Below are 26750 nucleotides of genomic sequence, written 5' to 3'. Positions count from 1 at the left end.
GTGTAAGAAGGTGGCTAGGGAGTTGCAGAGGTCTTGCGACGGCGGGATGTCGTTGGAGCTGGAGCTGGGGTTGGCGAGTTCTTTCACGATGTTGAAGATCTCTTTGCTGTTGTGCGCATTGTTGTTGATGCGTTCCTTGAAGGAGGGCCTTTTTGGCGGTTTGAATGAGTTGGTGGTACTTGCGGCTGGCGTTCTTGAGGGCTGCGTGGTTGTCCGGTGTCTGTTCGTGGCACCACTTCTTCTCGAGTCTTCGGCAAGTCTGCTTGGATGCCTGGAGGTTAGTGGTGATCCAGATGGCCCTCCTGTCAGTGCGTCTGTTTGAGAGTTTCCTGATCAGGGTGAGAGTGTTGGCGCAGTTGTCGATCCATTGCCTGAAGTTGCGGGCAGCTGTGTCGGTGTCGGTGGGGTCGATTGGTGGGTCTTGGGCAAGGGTGGTGATTAGCTGGTCTTCGGTGACCTTGTTCCAGCTACTGTGAGGGATATGTTGCGGGTGGTTGTGCGTGGTGTGTTTCTTGAAGGAGAAGTGGATGCAGTGACTGTCGGTCCAGTGGAGGGCGGTGGTGTGGCTGAAAGTGACTTGGTTGCTGGCAGAAAAGATGGGGTCGAGCGTGTGTCCGACGGAGTGGGTGGGTGTTGTGATGAGCATTTCATGTGTTTAATGTAGAGCACAGTACTTGTCATGTTCACTTGTCTGAAATGAGCAGTGTATTTTCCATTTCAGGCTTTTAGGAAATGATGAAAAATTATATCACATGAATAAAGTAAAGGTTGGATAAATTACAGGTCCAATGAAATTAGGTATTGGCCCTTTTTCTGTCAAAGTAGATACAAGCACACAAAATGGTAGCTAGGCTTCTCTTTGCATTACTTTAACACGGCCCAATATAGCTATTTCTGGGCCTACCCCCTTTTTGCACAACTTTCTAAAAGTGGCATTTGATACACTGTAACTTAAAATCCAACTTTACCATAAGTTGTGATTCTAAATTGCGAGTTCAATGGCACCAAGCTTGAAAAGTCTAACACTCTTCACAATTGGGAATTACACTTAAAAGATGTAATAAATTAATCCCAATGTTACCCTATGGGAGGGATAGGCCTTGAAGTAGTGAAAAACGAAATTGGGTGTTTTTCACTACCAAGACATGTAAAGCTTTAAAGTACACGGCCCACCTTTTAAATACATTGCACCCTGCCCTGTCGGTCATACAGGACCTTAGGGTTGACATCTGTATGTACAAAAAGGAAAGGCTTGGGGCTGGCAAGAGATCTATCTTGCCAGGTGAAGTGACAGTGTGAAGCTCCCCATACATGCTCTGTAAAGGCAGGTCTGAGCCATGGTTAGAGGACTACTTAAGTAGATGCAACAAGTGTGCTACAGGCCCACTAGTAGCATTTAAATTACAGGCCCTGGACACATGTAGTGCACTTTACTTGGGACTTTTAAGTAAATTAAATATGCCAGTTAGGGTCAGCCAATATTACCATGTTTAGGGGAGATAGCACAAGTACTTTAGCACTGACCAGCAGTAGCGAAGTACACAGAGTCCAAAAACTAGTAATAAGTACCTGCTGTTTCCGCAAAAGTGTTGTACGGGCTCGGTAATTATTATATTGGGTACACAATGGTCAGGGACTGAATGTCATGGGTGTGTAAGAATGATGTTTTAATTTTGAGTAACTGTTGGTTGGGTGGCAGGTTTAGTTTGCTGTAAATCAAAAAAGACAATGAAAACAAAGGGCTCCCTTAAAATGTGATGAGTGAAATGGAATTGTGGAAAAGGTCTCCACATTTACTTCCTTACTTTTGAGAGTAGGAACGCTGATAGACTCAAACTAGTGGGGAACCTGCCTTTTTTGGACCAAGTTTAGACTAAATGTGGAAGAAATGTGTGTTTGGAAAGTGTGCCTCGCTATTTGTCTTCAGAATGTGTGTCTAGACTAGTCTGTCTAGTTATGTGATTAAGGAATATACATCCACACCCACGCAGCGAAGCCACAGACATCACCCCATCCCAAGACCTCTGCGACAAGCTTGGAACCTATTTCCACCTCAAGATCAAATACCTCTACGACAACTTCATCGACCATCCACCAGGCACCACAGACTGCCCCCGCCCCTCCAGAAACACCAGCCAACCCACCATCTTCAACTGGACATCGATCATGGCTGAAGACACTGCCTCGACCATTTAAAGAACCCACTTGGGGGCCCCTACTGACCCCTGTCCACCTCACATCTACCACAGAGTTGCGGCCGTCATCGCACCCAAACTACAATGCACCATCAACACCACCTTCAAAACAGGCACCTTCCCAGACTGGAAGCACGCAGAAGTCAGACCTCTGCACAAGAAGCCCACACCTGTCCCCACCCACCTCAATAACGATCAGCCCAACTCACTCCTCCCCTTCGCAGCCAAAGTTGCAGAGAAAACAGTCAACAGGAAACTGACACGATTCATTGAAGAGAACGCCGTCCTCGACCCGTCCCAATCCGAATTCCGAAGCAACCATAGCACAGAGACCTCCCTACTCACGGCCACAGATGACATCCTCACCCTCCTGGACCAAGGCCACTCTGCAGCCCTCATCCTACTCGACCTATCATCGGTCTTCGACACCGTCTCCCACCACACACTAGTCGCCAGACTACACAACGCAGGCATACAAGGAACAGCCCTGGACTGGATCCGATCATTCCTCACTGGAAGAAGCCAAAGGATCAGACTCCCACACTTCCTCTCTGACCCCACGAAAATCACCTGTGGAGTCCCACATGGTTCATCATTGAGCCCCACCCTCTTCAACATCTACATGGACCCCCTCGCAGTCATCATCCGACAACACGGCCTCAACATCGTATCCTACGCGGACGGCACCCAGTGAGGTTCTGGACTTTTAAGAGTCCAGAGGTGTCAGGGAAACAACACCCGAAGACCCCTGAGTTCCTCCTGTCTCGGTGCACAAATAAACAGAGACACGGGCTTCTCGATGGCGGCGTCAAAGACCAAGGTTTATTTACTGCAGGGACACAGAAATCATAGGAACCACACAGAGGCAGAATCTACGAGACTGTTCAAATTGTATCAAGTGGGTCGTTTCTTAAATACAAGAAAAATGTCTCGGGGCAACATTACACAAATATTTCTCATGCCCAGCCCGGTATCCCAAACAGACAATAAATAAATATCAAACAATGATTAGTTGTAGGTTCTCGGTATTCGATCAGGTCCTCTCAACAGTTTTCCATTCTTTGCCCGATCCTCCCCATCATAAAAATCGTAACCTCCCCATTGTAAAAGCCCAGAAGGAAAGGAACAGAGCCAGGTGCAAAGGATTGAAATGTAGGATAAGAGGTGTTTATGGATCATAAACGGGCAGGGCAATCGTCTTCGGCCTTTCAGTCAGAACAACGGACACGAGAACCAGTATAGCAGGGCTGGCCTCAGGCAAGGGAGGCAGCTTGATTCTGCCTAGTCATGCAGCGTCAGTCTTTCTCGGGCTCGAGCTTACGTGTCCTTAACAAGGTGACTCTGCCGGGGTCATCGTCCGTTCATTGACTATGTGAGGGCAAGAAACAAGATGGATGCCGTAACTAAAATGGATGCCATGACTTTACAACAGAATGCCCTATTTCTCAGTGAATTCATGCTAGTTGCGCAGCGAAAACACTGTCATGCCTATAATGGATCATTTGCGGTTCATTGGTACCGAAATCGTGTCAGTACTACGATACCGAAATCACGGGTTCGGATCGCTACAGAACCTCAGACCGTCCTTTTGCCCTTACATAGGCAATAACTCACTCTATGTCAGAGTCCAGTTCTATGTTCATCAGGTCACTGATATGTTGTTGTAGCATTACTCTATCCCGTGGCGTATCTCTGGAAACAGGTGGTCTTCTTATGCATGATGAAACACAAACGCTACGTAAGGCAGGGCCACACTGAATAATGAGACAGCACGAGAATAAAAATACCAACGTAACACCAATGACCATTAGAACCTTCCACCCCCATGCAGATAACAGATTCCAGAACCATCCCATAAGTGACCAGTCACCTTCCTCTACATGAATGGAGTCGGAGATTTTGTGTAACTTAGAGATGGCCTTGTATACTGTTGGCGCATTATCTGGGATAAAAAACGCAGCAACTTGATTGGATCATTTTGCATACCCCACCTCGATCTGCAAGTAACACATCAAGAACCATACGGTTCTGTAACGTCATGAGGCGATCCGCTTGAAGCTCAGCCGTTAGGTTACTAAGGGCACCCGCAGTTTCGGTAATGGTGGATTCAACTACTCGTGTTAGTTGACGCAGGTTTCTACTGTTGACCATAGGCCCCCAGAACGGAAGGTAACCTTTGAAAAAGTCTCCTGCTTCTTGGCCAGCAGTATCTTCTTTACTGAATACACCTCTCACAACTCTTGTTTTGTGATAGTCCGGTGCAGCAGTGTATGTCGGAGGTAACAGTCGAGCGATATAACATGAGCCTGAGAAGTCAGCGGGCAGCCATGTATATGCTCTGTCTTGACAAACAAAATAGGTACCCTTAGCGGATAAGAATGCTGGGGAAGATTGTGACGGGAACACGTATGTTTCAATACAGTCACTCTTCCCCAGTTGAGCTTTCTGATTTCTCCCATTCCCTTGCAAACAGACCTGACCTTGGTGGGGTACGACCCAGATCGGAGTTGAGCTCTTACGTTTGTTCTCGCCCAGAGTAATGCCATATTCTGTAATGTTCCACCCCATGTAAACTCGCAACTCGTCCTTGGGAATGTACGGAGTATTATTGACATCTCTCACCATGTCAGTGATTCCTTTTACCAAGGCTCTATTAGCAGAGTTATACCGGGTGGAACGTGGAGGTCGTGGAGGGTAGGTCTCTAGAGCATAGGCGAACATGGTCTGAAATGCCCAGAATGATCCATTATAACTGAAAGGCAGAACCAAATAAGGGATGCCCTTGTCCATGGTATGTGGTATCAGGCCACATACCCAGCAGTTTGTTGTGTTAACCACTAGTTGATGTTGGTGCAAGAGCTGAATGAAAGTGTTATTTATAAACTCAGAGCGTCGAGCTTGTTCGTGAGCAGGAAAAGGGTGGAAAGAATGAATAGTACCAATAGTTGGGGAAACAGAAATATGGGGAGATACTGTAGACATAACAGGTGCAAAGATCAATTGAATACCAAAAATAATTCCGCCTACTAGAGTTATAAAAACAATCAGAAGTGTCAGAGCACATTGCATTAGGAAACATTTGCTATATAGTATATCATACAGTTTGGTCTTATGCACATTTATGACTTTAACCCGTCGTAATTCAGGAAGCTCCATCTTCTATAACCGTTCGCAACGGATGGTTTGTACCTGTTAGAAACTTACCTCTGTCTATCCTGGGAGTTCCCAAGATAAACAGAAGAAACCAACCTAATGTCTGATTCCCTGTAAATTAAAACAAGGCACACGTTACGACCCTACGGTAACCCAGACGGCAAGGTAAGAGGATAGCAAAAACAAAAATTTAAAAAAGGCAAACTTCCTGACAGTACGGGATGCAATGCAATCAAAACAGTTTTACAGTTTCCAAACAAAAATGTAATAATGTAATGTCATCAGTTTATCACATGAGAACGTAGATTGTATCTGTACTTTCCAGGTCTGGTTTGGTCTTGAAATAGCTGGTCCACAGGTGCAGAAATGTTCGACTCCACAGGTGACAAATGTTCACTTTGTGCAATACTTGGTTCAGGGTTCAACGGAACGGTTTCTGCTGAAGTGTCAAAGTTCTGTGTTTCAGTTCGTGGATGGTCCGTTAGATACTCTGCATCACTGAAAGGGATGTGTCTAGGAACAGGTTCTGTCTCGGATACACCAATTCCCCGTCTAACCCAGTTGTCATAGGGAAGTGGAAGAGGGACACGCTTTGTGTGGCTGGCATGTACCCAATTTTTCCTGCCGGCCAGGCGTACTGCAGTTCTGGTTACAAGGAGGACTTGGAACGGGCCCACGAATCTCGGCTGAAGGTTTCGGGTGCGTTCAAAGTTCCGCACCACGACCTGGTCCCCGGGTTTCAACGTGTGGCCTGGACTCTCCGGCAGTTTAGGCAAGGATTCGAATACCTGTTGATGAATAAGGCTCAGTTTAGCAGTCAGATCATAATCAATCAACATTGGGTATTCAATTTGTCTAAATTCCTTTGGCCTAGGGACTCCCCAAACATTAGCAGGGCGGCCGAACACAATCTCATATGGGCTAAGCCCTACTCGAGAGTGTACAGTCGCTCTGGTGGACAGTAAAGCTAAAGGCAGTGCGTCTGGCCAAGAGAGACCAGTGGAAGCTTGAATTTTCGCAAGCTTCAGCTTCAGGGTGCCATTGTACCCTTCCACCAAACCTGCTGACTGCGGATGATTCGCACTGTGGTATTTCTGTACAATTCCTAGACCTGCACACACACTCTTCATAACTTTCCCTACAAACTCACTTCCGTTGTCTGACCAAACAATCCGTGGCATACCATACCTAGGGAAATATTCTTTGAGGTGGATTTTGGCAGTGGACATGGCAGTGTTATCCTTTAATGGGTATGCCTCAATCCATCTTGAAAAGGCACATACTACCACTAGGACATACTTAAGATTGTTACACCTGTCCATGTGGATATAATCCAACTGAATCACTTCAAAGGGACAAGAAGGGGGAGCAAAATGACCAGTTGGGGTTGGGGTTCCCTTGCCAGGATTATGCATCAGGCATACCATGCAGTTTTTCACCACTCTTTCCGCACACTTAGTAATTCCATCATTCTTCCATACTGGAGCTAACATTTTACAGATCCCTTTCGAACTAATGTGCGCCGCTCCATGCGCCATCGTGACTACTGCAAGTACATACGCATTGGGTAACATCCAACGTTGCTGCTCAGACAGATCAACCCAACATCCACTCGAATCTATTTTACCCGTTTTCTCCTTCCATTCATTCTTCTCATCTTCAGTTGCCTCATTTTGGATTGCTTTCACACTGTCAATCGTATTCTCACACATTCCTGATTCAGCAATCCATCTCGCAGACGTTGCAACGTACATTCGGCTCATCATGTTCTTGGCCGTTTCTTTAGCGACCTCATCAGCAAACACATTCCCTCGGCCAACATCATCCGTAATCTTTCGATGTGCACTGCACTTCACAATCGCAACTTCATTCGGTAGGGTCAGGGATTCTAATAGATCGCTGACTAACTGTCCATGTTGGATCTTAGTTCCATGGGACGTGAGAAAACCTCTTTCTTTCCAGAGACGTCCAAAACTATGTGCAACGCCGAAGGCGTACTGGCTGTCAGTAAATACATTCACTCTCTTTCCCTCAGCTAAAACACACGCTCTTGTCAATGCAATTAATTCTGCTGCTTGGGCAGAATTCTGACTCACTCTTGCAGTTTCAACAATCGTACTCAAAGTCGTAACTGCATACGCGGCCGTCACATCACCATTCTGGAGTTTGAAACAGGACCCATCGACATATAACGTGCCGTCTGGGTCTGATAACGGAGTATCTTTTAAATCGATTCTACCTTTTGTCTCTTCCTCAGTTCTGAAACAACAATCATGGGGTTCTGAATCACTCGACTCCTGTGCAATCGGCAACAGCGTTGCTGGATTCAATATGTTGCATCGCTTGATCTGAATGTGACTTGCCAAAAGTGTCAGCTCGTAGCCTGATAATCTAGCACTGGTGAGGTGCTGAGTTTTCGTTCGATTCATGAGTGTATCCACAGCATGTGGAACCATGACTACTAGCATGTTGTTCATGACTAATCCAGCAGACTGTCGAATAGACACTGCGGCTGCTGCTGTGGCTCTCAAACAACTTGGCAATGCTCTGGCTACCGGATCTAACGTGGATGAAAAATATGCACAAGGCCGCTGTTTGTCGCCAAATTGTTGTGTTAATACACTCAACGCACAACCTTCTTTTTCATGGACATATAGTGTAAACGGCTTACTGTAGTCAGGAGTACCCAACACAGGAGCTGAACACAGCGCATCACGTAAGTCAGAGAAGCTCTGTTGACATTCATCAGACCATGGCAAAGGGCTCGGAACACCTTTTCCAGTCAGGGCTACCAATGGTTTTGCCATGAGAGAAAAATTTGGAATCCATTGCCTACAGTATGACGTAATACCCAAAAACGCACGCACTTCTCTCTGTGTGCTTGGTACAGTCATCTGCGAGATTGCTTTGATTCTCTCTGGGGTCAACCTTCTTCCCTCCTTTGACAAAAGATGACCTAAGTAGGTCACTTTTTTTTTTTTTTTTTTTTTTTTTTTGAAACCGTTTATTGCAATCTCAAGTATATACAAGTATGGGCCTACAACCTTCCGGCCGGCCGCTAGAGTGACAGGAGCACCTGACAAACTTACAAAAGGGCACTTGGCGTTGCAGAGAAGTAAGTCAGGAGGCATCAACAACGTGGGCCACATGACTCTAAGCCCACAATACGGTTTCATTTTATACAAACACAACAACATAGAAAAACCACACCCGCAAGGAAACCCGCAGTCGAAGGTAACCACACGTGCTCCTCAAGTGAGGGACCCCAACCATACACAGGAGTCTAAAGAGGGGGAAGGGATACAAGTCCAGGACTGGGGGAACTCTGTGCCCGGGGCTGGGGGAGGGGGTCAACTAGGGGGACGGAGCCGGTGAGGCAGCAGGCAGCAGCAGCAGGCAGCAGTGGTGGCTCGCAGATACCCCCGCGGTAGGCGTTCCAGGGGCCCCATATTTTCACCCACGCCCCAGGCTTGCCCCTCGCCACATACACCACCTTTTCTCGGAACATGCACCAATCCATATGTTCTTTCCAGGCCGACACCGCCGGGGGCCGCTGGGATCCCCACAGTTGAGCGATGTCACGCTTAGCAATCATATATCCCAGAGTCACCCATCGCGTCTGCGGAACCGAGTAATCAGTTGGTTCCCACACATTCAGCAAGCATCTCCTCGCTTCAGGCAACAGCGCGACATGCGTAACCAGACGCAGGACCTCATGCACACCACGCCAGAATCGCTCCACCTTCGGGCATTCCCACAAAATATGCAAAAAAGTCGCCAAAGCACCACACCCACGCTTACATAACCCATCCTCGGCATAACCCATACGCAGAAGCCTTGGCCCCGTCATGTAAACCCGGTGGAGTATCTTAAGCTGGACGAAGCGAAGGCGAGCCGGTATGGCCACCTCCTTCGGAGAGGCCACCGCGGAAATCCAGTCTTCGTCGTCCAACTCCAGCCCGTCGGCAACCCAAGCCTCACGGAGGCCGGTCAGCAGGCCCGAGCGGTCATTAATCAATTTTTTATAAATGAGGGAGATCGTGCTATCCGGAACGTGGCCATCTAGCACTCTATCCTCCAGGGGGGAAGACTCCGGGATGGAGGCGACGTCTGGGAAGACGGAGCCCAGCGCATGACGGACCTGCAAGTACCGAAAGTATTCACTGCCCTGTAGCTGATACTCCGTCTGCAGCGTCTCGAATGTTTTAAATCCCCCTCTCGTCCAGAGGTCCCCCACTTTACTGATGCCAATCGTGTCCCACTTCTCGAAGCCCTTCGAGGTCCACAGGGAGCCCAACCGCTGAGGCGCATACAACGGTGACGCCCGGGTCAAACGGTCCTTCCACCCCATAGCTGCATTGGCCGCGTGCCACACCCGCACCATGACACGCGTGGGCCCCGTCAAGCGGGGATCCGGCGCGCCAGAGTAGAGCGCTCGATTGTAGTCGCCACCGGGCAGGAGCATCTTGTCCATTTCAAATGCCGGGTTCAAGGCGGGCCCTTAGAGGCCGTGATTAATTGCAGCTAGCTGGGAGGCCCAGTAATACCGCTTAATGTCCGGGAGGGCAATCCCCCCGTCATACCACGGGAGCGTCAACTTCGCCAGGGCTATACGCGGCAGTAGGTCACTTCTTGGCAACAATATTGCAGTTTAGAAGGTGACACCTTGTGATGTAAGTCTGACAAATGACGCAATAAAGAAATTGTAGCTGCTTTGCAAGTTTCCTTGTCATCAGCGGCTAGTAGAAGATCGTCTACGTATTGGATCAGGGCAACACCATGAGGAAGTACAAGAGCATCTAGTTGACTTTTTAATGCTTGGCTGTAAATTGAAGGGCTTTCACAATAACCTTGTGGAGCGCGTTTGAATCTGAAACTGCGTCCTCCTAAGGAGAAGCCAAAAATGTCTCTACTTTCTTCTGCTATCGGAATGCTAAAAAATGCATTTTTCAAGTCAATTACCGTAAACCATGATGCCGATGCAGGAATCAACGTCAATAATGCAGTGATATCTGGTACCACTGGAAACTGTGGAATCACAATTTTGTTAACCTCTCTGAGGTCAATCACAAATCTGTAGATTGGAGGTTTGGAAGGATCAGTGCGTTTCAAAATCGGCAGAACAGGACTATTACAAACGTTTCCTCTAGTTTCCTCAATCACATCTTTCTGTATCAAGTCCTTTACAATCAGTAAAAGTGCTTGTTCACCTTCATTTGAAATCCGATACTGTGGGATTCGTGGAAATTTAACATTCGCTTTTAGACTTACCACGTAAGGCGGAATTTCCAATAGACCTACATCGTTAGGAACAGTTGCCCAAAGAGTATCAGGGAGAGAACGCAGCTCCGGTGGGAGCTTTGTCCATCGACATGTACATCGGAGAGATGACTCTTTTGCCTAATGTGAGCTGTACCCCCGAAGGGGAACAGTACAGTGTCGCATGCAGGCGTTTCAACAGGTCTAAACCAAGCAGATTCTCATTACAACCAGTAGTTAGGATAAGGGGTGCTTCTAGCTCGCATGGCCCAACAGAGATAGATAAAGGACTAGACACAGGATTGTGAACAGGGGCGCCTGAGAAACCTACTGAAATGTTCGTTAAGCCGGACAAAGGTGCGCCAGGGAGTTTTGCACGCATGATTGAACTTTTTGCCGCACCAGTATCCAACAGAAACGGTTCGACCACGCCTGAGGTAGCTACTGCGACATAAGGTCCACTCTGATCAACTGGAACTGATACTACTCCCTCTCTCTGCCTTCGGCTGTCCTATCGCTCGCTTCTATGGATCTCTTCATTATGATCGTAGTAATCTTCAACATGATACTGTGGAGATCTACCTAGTTGTGTAGGTTGTATATTTCGCTGGTCGAAATAATTCGATTGGCGATCAGCCTGTGGTGTCATCGTACCACGCCCTCTACCTCTAGGAGCTTGCGTAAATCCAACATTTCCTCTCTGAGCTGGGATACCACTAGTTTGAGGGTGTAGTACTGGACACTCGTTCTTATAATGACCCTCCTTTTTACAATAGGCACACTGATTCCATGCTAACTGTTGTCGGGGCAAATTATAATTAAATCTTTGGGCCGTCCCTTGCTGGAATTGTAGCTGCTGTTGAAACTGAGGTCGCTGCTGTGAATCTGACTGATTCGAACGAGGCGGATATGCTTGTTGCAACAGAACTTTAGTTTTTAAATCTTTCGTTTTCTTTTCTGATTTTTCCTTCTCTTCTTTCTCTCTATTCTCGTAATACTGAGCAGTTGCAAGTATCTGTGCTGTCGTCGACACTGCCCATGCACTTTCTGAATCTTTTAACTTGTTACTAAGCTCAGGTAATAAATTAAACACGAACTTATCAACAAACAACCTCTGACCTCCCTCGGTACTCATATCTTGCCCACTGTGATCTACGAAAGTCTCTTCAAATCTAGTGAAGAAATCAGAGACGCTTTTGTCCTTCTTTTGATTACATGCTGATAGTTTATCCCAATTTACTCGCAATGCTGGCATCAGCATTTTCATCAGATTAATTATTCTACCAGGTAAGTCAGCAATCAGGGGTTCAGGTTTAGCTCCGCCAACCTGTTGTGCATCTGCCGCAACGATAGCTGGCCAATCACCTCCTAAGGCGACTGGGTGGTTCTCTTGCCGAATCTTGGCCCATATAGGCTGTGGCACTACATTACCAAATAGCATTTCAATGTCTGCCAAATTCATGATACACGCCTGGACTGTCTGCGTTAATTCTTTGTAATAACCAGCAGGGTTTTTTCGAGGATCTGGCAATGCTTGTTTTACCGCTAGTACTTCAGCTCGCTTCCAAGGGATGTGTATCCATACTCTCTGGAATTGCGCTGGAGCAGCTACAATATTATTAGCCCCATCAGCGGCAACTGCTTTGCGCCATATGGGCGGAACTTCCCTCATCGGATACTGACCTCGTCTTTTTCTAGTTACCGGTGTACCATCAGGGTCTCTTGTCGCCCTAAAAGGGGACTCATCCCTATAAGCTAAAATCAATTCTATCGCTCTCCCTACTTCTGAACCTATCACCATTCCTGCGGCGAATTTCTGCTGAATATTTATTAAATCAGAGGGAACTGTATCTAAGTCATCATCTTCCCATTCTTCACGCACCAGAGAACACATCACGTCAAAGACATAACGTTGAGTTGGTTCATTCCATTGCATAAATGTGTCTAACACTCTTCGTGTATCATACTTCGCAGCTTTCGACATCCACCTAAGAGCTGTCGAATCTAACGTGTCTCGTTCCTCGGGACCAGGAAGCTGGCTACGTCTCTGTATAGAGTCAGAAACGGGGGTCCCAATTAAAGACCTGTAGAGAGGAGTTAAGATATTAGTCACAGAGTCGGTTATCTTCCGACGAACGGAAAGCGGAGTCAGAATGATAGGGCTTGGGGACAGGGCAGCTGGAGCAGACGAAATAGTAAGGGTGGGTGTAGTAGGTAAAGCAGTTTGTGAAACGATAGGCAAAGGCGGAGCAGGCGACCCAGGGAGAGGGGGTGCCGTAGGATCATTGATCACGGGAAAGACAGGAGCTGGATTTAAAGGAAGTGGAGCACCTATTCCATGCTGACCAGCAGCTGGCTGTACAACAAGTAGTAACTGGGGTGCTGTAATACCCTGTGCATACGGTGGAGGTGAACTCAACAGATAAGACAACAGAGGATCCTTTTCAGGGTCCTCTATCGGCTTAGCAGGACAAGATGGCAAGACAGGGTAGCATTTATCGATCGCCAAATTATGTTTTCTATTCGCTATTTCTATTGCTTTTTCGGTCTCGTTGACATGTAGCTGCCTAGCAGACTCCATTAAGGTCAACCCTTTCTCTTTCTGTTCTTTCTTCGTTTTCCTAATTTCTCTCTGTTTGGCTTCTTTGCGCCATACGCGAAAAGAATCAAACATTGCCGGCCGAGCTTTTCTCTTGAACAACTTCATTTCTAAATTATCTAGAATTTCACTTTCAAAACTACCATGCGGTGGCCAACTAAGGACACCATCTTTCTTGGTATAACGGACCCATACTTCATTGTACATAATAGGACCCACACCATGTTTACAATAGAGCTCATATGTAGGAGTTCCAATCGGAGGAACCGAACACGAATCCTCCAACCGGGAATCCCCGTTGCAACGTAATAAGGACAAGAAACAATTTTTACCCTTAATCATGATTACAAAGACAAATTCCAACCAAAATGCGCAGAGAACTTAGGCCTACCAAAAACGAACCAATACCAAATACAAAGATTATCCTAACAAGAGCAACCAATGATAATCTACAAATCCAAAAACAAACGTATCCAAATGACCAGACTGAGCACTACCCAATTAATACTTAACTGAAATGTGGAAGACGTCACCAAGGAGAACCCGTCTACGTCTCGCCGTACTAAGGTCTGCACCTCGGGTCCAAGACAGGGCGACAGTCAAGGCAGCGGTCCTCTGTAGCCGTCTGGGAACGGGAACCCTCGTGGAAGAGATCGTCGGGCCACTTTTACGACATGCAGGGATCGATGAAGCGGGGTACCTCCCTCCGGAATCTTCACACGAAACTTCTCGAACTTTTCAGGCTTTGGACCGGTACCGGATGACGTCGAGCCCCACGTTGGGCGCCAATTTGAGGTTCTGGACTTTTAAGAGTCCAGAGGTGTCAGGGAAACAACACCCGAAGACCCCTGAGTTCCTCCTGTCTCGGTGCACAAATAAACAGAGACACGGGCTTCTCGATGGCGGCGTCAAAGACCAAGGTTTATTTACTGCAGGGACACAGAAATCATAGGAACCACACAGAGGCAGAATCTACGAGACTGTTCAAATTGTATCAAGTGGGTCGTTTCTTAAATACAAGAAAAATGTCTCAGGGCAACATTACACAAATATTTCTCATGCCCAGCCCGGTATCCCAAACAGACAATAAATAAATATCAAACAATGATTAGTTGTAGGTTCTCGGTATTCGATCAGGTCCTCTCGACAGTTTTCCATTCTTTGCCCGATCCTCCCCATCATAAAAATCGTAACCTCCCCATTGTAAAAGCCCAGAAGGAAAGGAACAGAGCCAGGTGCAAAGGATTGAAATGTAGGATAAGAGGTGTTTATGGATCATAAACGGGCAGGGCAATCGTCTTCGGCCTTTCAGTCAGAACAACGGACACGAGAACCAGTATAGCAGGGCTGGCCTCAGGCAAGGGAGGCAGCTTGATTCTGCCTAGTCATGCAGCGTCAGTCTTTCTCGGGCTCGAGCTTACGTGTCCTTAACAAGGTGACTCTGCCGGGGTCATCGTCCGTTCATTGACTATGTGAGGGCAAGAAACAAGATGGATGCCGTAACTAAAATGGATGCCATGACTTTACAACAGAATGCCCTATTTCTCAGTGAATTCATGCTAGTTGCGCAGCGAAAACACTGTCATGCCTATAATGGATCATTTGCGGTTCATTGGTACCGAAATCGTGTCAGTACTACGATACCGAAATCACGGGTTCGGATCGCTACAGAACCTCACCAGCTCATCCTCTCCATCACCAAAGACCCCACCACTGCCAAACTCAACTTCCAGAAAGGAATGCAAGACGTCGCTGTCTGGATGACCAACAGCTGCCTGAAGCTCAACGCCAAGAAGACAGAAGTCCTTGTCCTCCGTACCACCCCTTCTGCATGGGACAGCACCTGGAGGCCAACCGCAATCAGACGCCCACCTAACCCATCAGACCACGCCAAGAACCTCGGCATCATACTCAACTCATCTCTCACCATGAACCTACAGGTCAAAGTCATCACCTCCAGCTGCTTCAACATCCTCCACATCCTCCGCAACACCTTCAAGTGGATCCCCCCTGAGTCAAGGAAGGCAGTCACCCACGCACTCATCACCAGCAGACTGGACTATGGAAATGCACTCGACGCCGGCATCAACAAGTCCCTACTCTGCAAACTCCAGACAACACAGAACACCGCCGCCAGACTCGTCCTCGGCATCCCCCGACACGAACACATCAGCCAACACCTACGAAGTCTCCACCGGCTCCCCGTGGAGAATAGAGTCACTTTCAAAATCCTCACTCACGCCTACAAATGCCTACACAACAACGGACCCAAACATCTCAATGACAGAATCAGCTTCTACGTACCCAAAAGAAACCTCCGATCTTCCAACCTCGCAGTGGCCGAAACCCCGCTCATCCACAGAGCCAGAGCAGGTGGACGATCCTTCTCTCACATTGCAGCCAAGACCTGGAACGAGCTTCCGGTGGACATCAGATGTGCCCCCTCCCTGAACACCTTCAGGAAGACCCTCAAGACCTGGCTCTTCGGCTAAACAGATCTGCGGACCCCCTCCCCCGCCCTCAGCGCCTTGAGACCCTCACGGGTGAGTAGCGCACTTACAATTCCGTGATTGATTGATTGATTGACATCTGCATATGTGTTTAAGGGATGTATATCTGGCTATATGTCTGTTAGTAAAATATTTATCATTAGGTGTTATGCATGTTTGTTTCAGGAATGTGTGTTTGAACATGAATAGGTGTCTGTGACCATGTGAGGAACATGTGTGGGTATATATGTGCTTAGTTCTGAGAGGTGGCAAGGTGAGATGATTTGTGATACGATACAAACATGTTAGAGGGAGGGGCCTATACATGTTAGGAGCAATCAGTACATAACGGTCAGACAGGGATCTGTTCTAATAGGTTAGAGCAGGCATTGTGCCCACATAGGGCATTAGGTGCATACTGGTGAGTCAAGGGCTATGTGTATGCCGGCGAGATTGGGTTAGCTGCCCTTAAAGAAACTGAGGTGCATATAGGTGACGGTGGGTAGGTGAAAATGGACCACAAAGGGATTGGTGCTTAAATGTTAGCAGGAGTTCTAAGGACACAGTTAAGAAGGACTAAATTCCCCCATATGAATGACATTTTGGTGTACCGAGGTGAGCAGAAACTGTGCTTACCCAGGTGACTGGAGGGTTAGGAGCACACAGAACGTAAGAGCCTACATGAGATTGGCTGGGTGACCACAGAAAACTTGATATGGCCAATTTAAGTCTCAGTGGCTATGTGAGCCTCTGTTCAAACAGGGAACGAGCCAAGGTACACAAAGGTGAGAGTAAGCAGGATACCTGGTGAGGGCTCTATGTGTATAACTGAGAGAATGTAATGTGCACATAGGTTGGCAGTTACACACAGTTAAAATGGACACAGTGTACACAAGTGATGGGGAGCTTGGCACATATAGGTGAGATGAGGCAAGGTGTACATAGGTGAGAGTATGTCCTATGGGGACATACATGAGAATGAGCAGTACGTGTGGCTAGGTGAATGCAGGTGCTAGAGAGCTAAGGGCACATAAGCTAGGGGTGTATAGGTACACACATGTGGGATGTGCTTAACTGTTCCCTTGGTTCATACAACAAGAAGTGGCTAAGTGCACACACATTTAGAATTAAAAAAATATGCTGTTGGGTGATACCGATTAATAAAGTGCCAAGTCGCAATTCAATCTGTGGTTCCTGCTACATGAACAGCTAAGAGAATGAGTGGAAATCAGGGGTGTGCAACACAGATCCTAGCAGGTTTGATCCATGCCAAAACTTTATGATTACAACGCAATAAAAAATACCTTTACATTGATCCCATCTAAAATAAATGCAACTTATTTACAGCGTCAATGGTTATTCGACATATGTTGGATACTCCTGGTATATATAAAACAGTGCAATTAGAACTGTTAACATTCTCAGGTGGTTTCACAAAAATCAGTTAAAGCTCTAAACAGGTCCTTCACATATAGGGCACTTTTCTATACTGTGCACAAGCAGTTGTTGCAGAAGAGCAAAGGACAGGAAAATCCTGTGATGTCATCAAAAGTTCAAAGGGCACTGAATGTCAATTCCACTACCCCTACCATTTTGGTGACGAAGGTGGACACAGAGACTGGGTCACCAGCACTTGCACATGAACACTGACCGGCGACACACCGGTGGGGGGACACCGAGGCCCTGATATAAGCGCACTAATAAGAATACATTGGCCAGCAACACAAAAAAATTGATTCTGACCCTGGAGCACCAGCAAAGGCCCATCTGGCTCTGGTGGCTTAGTGGACTAATGCATCCACTGTAGGGGCATGTGTTCGACCTCATGATAACAAGTTCACATCTCGGTGGGTCCACTCAGCTTTTCATCCTTCTGAGGTTGATAAAATGAGTACCATTTAGTTGGAAAACAATAAGCATCCCTTTTTCAGCTCCAAAACACACTTCTGAATGAACATGCACTTGACAAATACAGATTATGTTATACTATATTTCCAAGTTCATCACTGCTAGTGGACGAAACGCATAAATACAGTGAGATAAGGACACTAGGACAGTAACATTCACAAGGGGATACTTACATTAGAATGGTGACACTAGGACAGTGACACAAACTGGCAAAGAGACACCTGTGCATGGGGAATACTGACAATTGGACACTGATGTGGGGACACTGACAGACAGATATTGTGACTGACACTAACACCAGGAGAGTGGCACTGCAACACTGACCTTGGGAGTTTGGGAACCACAGCCAGTGGCTCTCAGAAACAGACACCAAACTTTACCCAACGCCACTGAAACTTGGCAAAAAGGGTACAAGGGCACTAACTAATGTGTAGGCATAAAGCCTGGGCCCGGGAGAAAGGCTGGGATTCCACAGGTTTTTAAATCATGGCTATATTACCATATACCATATACCATATATTACCCCTTAACAACAGTGCCCCGCATCTTCAATGCTTCCTTACCTTTATTCCTGACTGAATATGGCAGCCTATCAGCTTCCAGACACAATGACCTCTCACCCCTGTCAAAAACACAAGGCCCCTGCCTCAGCCAATATGTGTTCCCAGAATGCATTTTTCAGTCTGAATCACTGGGAGAAGGACACATGCTTTCTCATGTTCCAGTGAAGAAGGGGGGACTTTAATCAGGCTAGGCCTCATCTTTGGAATTGTACTGCCTACCACCTGCCCAGTCAATCAATCAATATAATCTTTATACGATTTCACATTGTAAATCATAAAAGCATCAAAATATCAATGTATTACACATATTGTTATAGATAAAAGTGATAAAAACGTATATACAATACAGGTAAAAGAAGAGAAAGGAATGCATTACGGAATCAAAATTGTTGACTGTAAAAACTTTCTACGAGTAATAACAGCCCATAGATAACTTGACATAATACTGCAGGTATAGGGATTCAGAAGGGATTGTATAATCAAGAAGGCTGGCCGACATTGTGCAAAGTTTAAGGACGGCAGCAAGGGTAGAATTAATTGATCTCTCTGGTCGGCACACACTATATAGAATAAAACAATGTGCAAAGCACTTTGAATCAATGTATTATCACTAGGACATTTAGATAACATTTGTGAACAATCAATTGTATTGGGAAAACTGATCAAACAATGAAAAATGTCAATCTAAAATGAGTTGATACAAATCTGTGTCAGGCATTTTGTACTATTTTAAGATAAGGCTGCATTTCATACGTGACCAGAATCATATATTTTGTTAAGGACGCTGGGCTTCAGTAGTTCTGTGGACAGCATTAAATCCTCTAGCAGAGACAGACACCCCGGAGCAGATTTACAAGAAAGTGACGCAACTGTAGAGATGCGTCACTTTCCCTGCGCCAACATGCCAAATCCTTGCGTCACCATGGATGCGCCGTATTTTCAATACGGCGCACCATGGCGCAAGGATTCACAGATGCGTCAGAAATTCTGACGCATCTGTTGATGAAAAAGTCACGCATTGCTGGAGTCGTGTCGCAAGCACGACGCAACTCCAGCAATGCTCAGGGCCACCCTATGCCTAACATGCTGCGTCCATTCTTACGCCTTCTTCAAGCAGGCACAGAGGGGCAGATTTATAATAACTGGCGCATCCCTGCATATCAGCAGGGATGCGCCAGTTATTTTGCGCCCCAGCTCCGCCATCATGAATGCGCCGCATTTATAATGCGGCGCACCATGGGGCAAAAACGGCACAGATGCGTCACGCATCTGTGCCGTAAAAGTGGCGCATTGCTGGAGTTGCGTCGCAAGCGCGACGCAGCTCCAGCAATGCTCTGGGGGGCCCTATCTGCACAATGCTGCGTCAATCCTTATGCTTGCTTCAAGCAGGTGCAGGGTTTTCACGCAGCATGGGCTCAAAAGTGACTGAGTGAAATCTTGTAGATTTCACTCAGCCACTTTTAGGAGGCGTTCCTGCGCCGGAACGCCCCCACCTGCCCTGGAACGCCTACATGTGGCGCAGGGCTTTACAACGTGACGCATCTCCCAGATGCGTCACGTTGTAAATACCCCGCACCATGGCGCAGGATTTGCGCCGCTGCTGCGTCACAAAAGTGACGCAACGGCGGTGCAAAAGTGGCGCAAGTGCAACATAAATCTGCCCCAGAGTTTTGATGCAGCATGGACGTAAAAGTGACTCAGTGAAATCTTGTAGATTTCACTGCGTCACTTTTACGGGGCTTCCTGCAACGGAACGCCCACCCTGCATACATTAAACCGGACGCAGGTTTAATGTGGCACAGGGCTTCACAACGTGACGCATCTAGGGAGATGTGTCACGTTGTAAATGGGCTGCAACTTTTACGCTACCGCTGGTCCACAAAAGTGAGGCAACGACGGTGCAAAAGTGATGCACGGGGTTTGTAAATCTGCCCCTCCGTCTTTAGTTCCTTCTTGCAAGTACATGTCAAGGATTTTGGGTGATCAAAATATTCTGTATGCTCCAGATCAGTTAAAAATCTTTCGACATACTTAAGCTACAGGATTTTAAGGGCATAAGGGTATTTAAGACAATCCCAAAAGATTTCACAATTTAATCCGATAAAACTCCAGTTCTTATGCCAGAGCAATACTGTCTAGGTCCTAATTTGGTCTGCTGGAAAAGGTACTGCTAGTTCGGTGTGACAAACAAAAGTGGGGTAGTAATTGGGTACAGCTAGGAGATTCCTTAAAAAAACATTTTCAGTCATTTGTAGCAATCAACAACATATAGCTGCACTTCTGCTCCATATGTGGCAGTGGACCAACACTTTGCTTTATAGATAGTCAGCATCTCATTGGGGGGCTTCTTACCCAACTTTCTTGCAAAATCTAACAGGGCCGTAATAGCTTTTACAAACTGGAGCATCCTGGAATTAATGACATGTGTCCAGGTGCCCTCCATATCAAATAGAATACCCAAATAGCAAAAGGTTGGGGTAAAAGAAATCTTAGTGCTGTCAATCAAAATATCACTGCACTTCAAATACCTTTTCCCATCCTTCATGCCAAAGGTTTTACTTAAATTGATTAGTAGTTCCAGGTCCTGCATATAAGTAACAAAATTGGTACGTATACGCTGCAGTCCCAAAGGGGTACGGGCCTTGAGTACAGCATTGTCAGCATAGAGTAGGGACGGGATTGGTTGATGACCAGTTTGAGGAAGGTCGCTGCATTTGCTTGCCAAAACCCTGCACAGACTGTTTATATACAAACTGAACAGGAAGGGTGCTAGTACACAACCCTGCCTGACCCTTCACTCTATGCTGAATGGTTCTGTATACTCTCCCTTAAACCCGTACCGTACCCATGTCCTGCTGCCCGAGTACATTTCTCTAAGCAAGTTTACTATAGATAGATCTACCCGAAGATCATTTATAATGATCCAAGACTTAGAATGGGCAATACAGTCAAATGCAGATGTTAGATCTACAAATTCTAAAAACATGTTACCTTGTTTAATGTGTGTATACCTTCCAATTATGAGACTCAAATGGAATCCCTGTTCAATTGTCCCCAGCCCTGAGTGGAATACATATTGTAAATCTGACAGTATTTAATTGGATTCAGCCCAGTCTTGTAGTCTATTCAGGATGATACGGCCAACCACCTTCACTGGGGAATCTTATATAGAGATCGGTCTATAGCAGGCAGGGTTATTGCGATCACCCTTCTTATAGATGGGGACGATGTCCAAGTATTCAAGAAGCCTGCACTACAACAGGTTCTGAGGACCAAAGTCAGTAACTGGCCTCATAAAGCAATATTTGCTTTATAAAGGTCCACAGGGATACCATCTGGGCCCAGTGAATCGACCCTTTGCTCACTTTTATTGCCACAATAACCTCCTCTGAATGAAATGTGAGGCTAACAGGGTTAAGGCGTCTTCTAAGGAGTCAGATGCAAATAGACCTGGACCTTTTAGTCCCTCCAGACCTTCGTATACAGGTTGGAGAAGTGGACCACCCATTCTGCTTCACTGATGGTATCCTCCAGGAGGAGACCTCCCCAGTCACTTTGGAAGCGTCATGCAGGGAGCCACAGAGAGGAAGACACAGATAAGGACAGAAGAGAGTGAGGGTCCATCTGGACCCAACATGTATCATGGCCACTAATAGGCAGGTGGTGCAAGCAGAGCGTAATGCTTAAATGATTAATAATAATAGGAGCAGGGCCCGGCAGCTTTACTTAGGAGTCTGCCACCAGCACTACGAAGCCGAGTTGCTTAGTTTGATTCCTACTCATCGGTCTTTCTTCCCCCACTGCCCACTTCCTAAACGTCTCTTTTTCTTTCACTTGTAGGTAGCTTTGTTCTCTGCTTTTCATCTTTGGTACTGTTTTTCTATCATTCTCTACCTTCTCCAGTCTCCCTTTTTTGGTTTCTCTCTTCTGGGTTGGGTCTTAGAACTTCCCTTTACTAGCATTTCCGTACATTTCTGCAAAGGCATCGCAGGAAGATATCACAGCCGGGTGTAGGATTTCTTTTATGTTCAATTCACTTTTCAACACTATTTGACACACTTTTCTGGAAATTCCCTAATGCTCCTAACTTACTTTGCTTCAAAAGGCACAAACTGTTGTAAAGAAAGATTATAATAAACAATTTACAATATATGACAAAATATGTCATCTTCTTTCAAATCTTACAATATTGTGAATTTTTTAAACGGTCTTGTTTGGGATGGTGGTGGTGTTATGTTATGTTATGTTAATTTCTATTTGTATAGTGCCAAATCACCAGCAGGTCTCTAAGCGCTTAGACAAACCCTAAACCTGGAGCCTAACATGCTTCCCATAACTACGCATCTCCAGATGAGCCTATCCAAACGCCTGAATGAAAAGAAAGGTCTTTAGACCCTTCTTAAATGGGAGTAAAGTAACTTCTCTGCACAGGCTATCCGGGAGCTTATTCTAAAGCTGAGGAATCACAACTGAGAAGGCTCGACCCCCAGAGTGTTTTTATCAAAGCGTGGGCATGCCAGCAGGTTTGCCTCCACCGATCGGAGGCGTCATCCTGGCATGTATTTCTTCAGACGGTCTTTCATGTAACCAGGTGCTGCTTCATGGAGGGCTTTGTATGCAATACACATCCCCTTAAACCTGACCCTCTGCTTTATTGGAAGCCAATGCAGTTGTTGTAGCAGGGGTGTGGCACGTGCTCTTCTCGGGAGTTTAAAAATATGTCTTGCTGCGCCACTCATAACCGCCTGAAGTCCACCCAATAGTTTGTCAGGTAGCCCTAAATATACTGCATTACTGTAATCCAGGTGCTACACAATTAGGGCCGACACTACAGTGCGCATGGTGGAAAAAGACAGCAAGGCTACAAGTTTCCGGAGTTGCCTCATAAGTCTCCCCACTACAGCAGTCACCTGATTATTCAGTGTTAGCTTGGTGTCCAACCTTAAGCCCAGGCTCTTCCCAACTGGCACCGGTGTCGTAGTAGTGCCAAGCTCTTGCGGCCAGAAGGCATTATACCCGGGGTTAACCCCTGAAGTAATAGCAAGCACCTCCGTCTTGTCAGGGTTTACTTTCAATGAGTTATTCATAGTTAGCCGGGGGAATATTTTGCACATTGGACTGTGCCTGTGAAGAGCTGTCAATCCGCATGATCAACTGTGTGTCATCGGCGTAGTTGAACACCTGGCAATCCAATTTTGCCAGTGCTTCAACCAATGGCTGAAGGTAAATGTTGAAGAGCAGGGGGGATACCGCAGAGCCCTGCGGGACCCCACATGGCAGGGCGTCCTTCCTGGACAAACATTCCCACAGTTTTACCCTTTGTGACAGGTCCTCCAGGAAGGAAGCGCTCCATAGGAGGATCCTGCCAGTGATTCCCAGCTGCCGAACATGGGCCAAAAGCTGAGTATGGTACACCGTGTCGAACGCGGCTGAGAGATCCAGAAGGATCAAAGTTGATGATCCCTTCTTATCTGCTGCGAGCCTCAACTCATCCAGCACTGAGAGCATCACCAGCTCAGTGCTGTTGTGGGCCGTTGAGCCTGCTTGTCGGGCGTGTAGCAGCTGATGTTCCTTCAAGAAAGATGAGCACATTCTGCTCAAGTATTTTTGCCGGAAATGGGAAGTCTGGAAATGGGTCAAAAATTCTTTAGGTTGGTAATGTCTGCCCGAGCCGTCTTCAACAGTGGGGTCACCATAGCTTCCTTGAATTTAAGAGGGAACTTCCCCGATATCAAGGAGAGGTTTAACAAGGAAAGTGTCTCTGGCTCTACCATAGGGAGGACCCTTTTGAGCACCCTCGGTGGGCAGGGATTTTCTGGTGACCCTGATTTCACTTTGGCCATGATGTGCGCTAAGGCGTTTGAGTCCAGAGCAGGACACCCTGTGAGAATACCATCCTGGAAGTCTGGTGGATCTACCACTGAGAGAGGGAATGGGCTTATACTAGTGTTGCCTATCTCTATGAGGCTGTCTTTAACTTTGGCTAGAAAAAAGTCCTGAATTTTATTGCAATCATCCGGGTTGGCAACCGTCCTCTGTTCTTTTTTCTGACTCAGCTCCCTAAGCACATTAATGGTCTCCTTCTGAGTATCTGTGGCTTCCCTGAACTTTAGCTCATAGTATGTGGATTTTGTTGTGATAATAGATGTTTTGTAAAGAGCTAGTTGTGCTTTATATTCCTCCCGGGATTTCGGATCGTATAATTTCTGCCAGTGCCTTTTGCACTAGCGAAGGGCCTATTTTTCTCCTCCTAATTCCACCGATAACCACGGGGCGCCCTTCGCTCTATTTGTTATCTTTTCCCTCCGGGCGAGAGCCACCTTGTCTATGGCTGTCCTCAACCGGCACATACATTTCTCATACTCCACATCTAGTTGCCCAGACTGTTTCCCTGTGGGCACTGTCTTGTGTAGTGCCTCCCTCAAACTGACGTCCTCTATATTGTGCCAGTTCCGTACCATCCTCCATACTGGCTGTAGGAGGATTGGTCAACTAGGCACGGGCATCTCGAAACTGGTCAGGTAGTGGTCTGACCAGCTACATGGTCTACAATCTGTCAGTAGCTCAACGGGAGACGTAGTCCAAATAAGGTCCAAGGTATGGCCCTTCTCGTGAGTGGGAGTCTCCACAATTTGTTTCAACCCCAGCATGGTCATGGCCTCTTCAAACCTACTGGTCACCAGATCTTTTGGAGTCAAATCCCAGTGGTAGTTGAAGTCCCCATTACTAAAATCTGTTAGTATCTGGAGCATAGATCACTAACCACTTTGGTGAACTAATTGTTAAACAAGGGGGGTGGCCGGGTTGGACGATATACTACCACCACTGTCAGGCAAGAGGATTTTAGTCCGATGTTAATCCCTAGGACCTCCGCCCCGTCCAGGCTCTCTTCTACTATTTTCTCGATAGTCAAAGTTTTGCGGCAGAAAACTGCTGCTCCCCCTCTCTTTTCTTTCCCTGGCGATTGAGTGTCAGAACATCATAACCTGGGGGGAGGGAGGCCACTATATCGGGCCCTGAAGCATCATCTAGCCATGTTTCCGTTAGAGCAAGGATATCTAGCTCCTTCTCCTAAAGCAGGCCAAAGATTTCCATATTATGCTTCTGCGGGGACCGTGTGTTCAATAAGGCGGTCCTTAAGCTAGAAGGGGCATCAGCCCCTCCTCCTATGGCCCTCGGAGCCTGAGTGCCATTCTTCTCTAGTCTCCCTTATCCACAAATAGCTTGTCTAGCAGAAGCTTATTGATCAATGCTGTAGGGAGTGTAGGGAGTGTCGGCGTGTAGAGTGTGTCTTTTAATTTGCGCAACTCTTCCATGGAGTAAATTAGTTTTGGACCAGGGGTCCTGGACCCAGGGCCCGTTCGGGCGTGGAAGGCGCTTTGGCGCGCCAGCAGCGCGTTGGTGCATCGCCCCTGTTTAAGTACATTCAGCTGACTCCCAAGAGCGCACCAATGCAGAAGTGACATCGCCATTTGTGCCAACGTACGGAGGGTACCGCGGGACCGGTCGTAACTGGCAGTCACCTCTCTCCGGTAACTTACCCCCGAATTGCCCCCAAGCAAATTCAGATTCAAATTCAGATCGCACAATCACAGTAAAACGCCTAATATGACATCAATTTCGGATTGTTAAAAACAAAGGTAGCAGCCTAACAAGCAAAACGCCTAAAATCACACATAAAATCAATTTTGGATTTGATAGAAATAAAGATAGCAGCCCGGTGTCTGTTTAAAAAAAAAACATTTAGTGATTCCCATAAAATACAAAGCTTCAACAAGTATTTAGTACCAGGTTTGAGCGTCAGAGTGGGTGGAACTCTGTCCAAACGCCTGCCCCCTTTTTAGGTTTGTGCTGTGCTTGTGAAATCTATTGTGTTTAATAACAATTTAAAAGGGGCTTACTCCGCCCCCTCTCTTTCCTGGCTTTTCAATGGTTCCTGTTCTTGCCACTTCCTTTTCCTCCATTTCTATTGGCTGTAGCAGGGCCAGCTCTAGGGTGGTGCGACTGGTGCCACCGTACCGGGTGCTGGCTTCCTGGGGGCGCCGAGTTTGCAAGTTTATTATGTTTTTAAAGCACCTGCTGCAGCGTTCCTTTCCTCTGGCAATTACCAGGCCTCACAAAAATCCTGTGATTAATTATCTTCCTGGAGAGAGTTCAGCGTTTGGAATATTTGAGGTTTTGACTTATGTGAAGTTAGTGCAGAGGGTTAATATGCCTGCTGCAAAGAACGTGTACCAAGTAGATTACAGAGTGCATATAATATAAACAGATCAGCAGGTTACTGCTTTTAAAAGAGACATCCTTTTGTCACTTGCAATTTATAACTTAAAGTCCTATTATTCAACAGTGAGCTATTAACTTTCATCATAGAACTGCATACACACTGCAAAGTATACATAAGAACATTCATTAATGTTGCAAAAAGAGTTAATTTGGCTAGAAATCAATTCTTAATATTAAAGAAAATTCCCAACTATGCTGTTTCTTTTTCGACTCTGAGTTTGTGCTTCTCCACACCAAGCACTCTTAAACTATACTGCCTACCAGTATGGATGACATGTGACTCCTACACTTTTAGTCATTT

At 46.6% G+C, this 26750-nt stretch overlaps 1 protein-coding gene across 1 annotated transcript in view; it reads right to left on the bottom strand.

The window, feature by feature from the left end:
* The window catches only part of LOC146796980 (olfactory receptor 1F1-like), a 37630-nt gene extending 13872 nt beyond the window's left edge, over nt 1-23758 (bottom strand). The window contains exons 1-2 of the mRNA XM_085631483.1: nt 23483-23758; nt 22259-22278 (exon numbers count right to left, since the gene is read on the bottom strand). Coding sequence (XP_085487609.1) covers nt 22259-22278; nt 23483-23758 — 296 coding nt within the window. The remainder of the gene's footprint in view (nt 1-22258; nt 22279-23482) is intronic.
* Between the last annotated feature and the right edge of the window lie 2992 nt (nt 23759-26750).

The sequence above is a fragment of the Triturus cristatus genome, chromosome 10 (genome assembly GCF_964204655.1).
Source record: "Triturus cristatus chromosome 10, aTriCri1.1, whole genome shotgun sequence".
Lineage (NCBI taxonomy): Eukaryota > Metazoa > Chordata > Amphibia > Caudata > Salamandridae > Triturus > Triturus cristatus.
The sequence above is the reverse complement of the archived record's forward strand: the minus strand, read 5'-3'. Positions and strand labels throughout refer to the sequence as shown.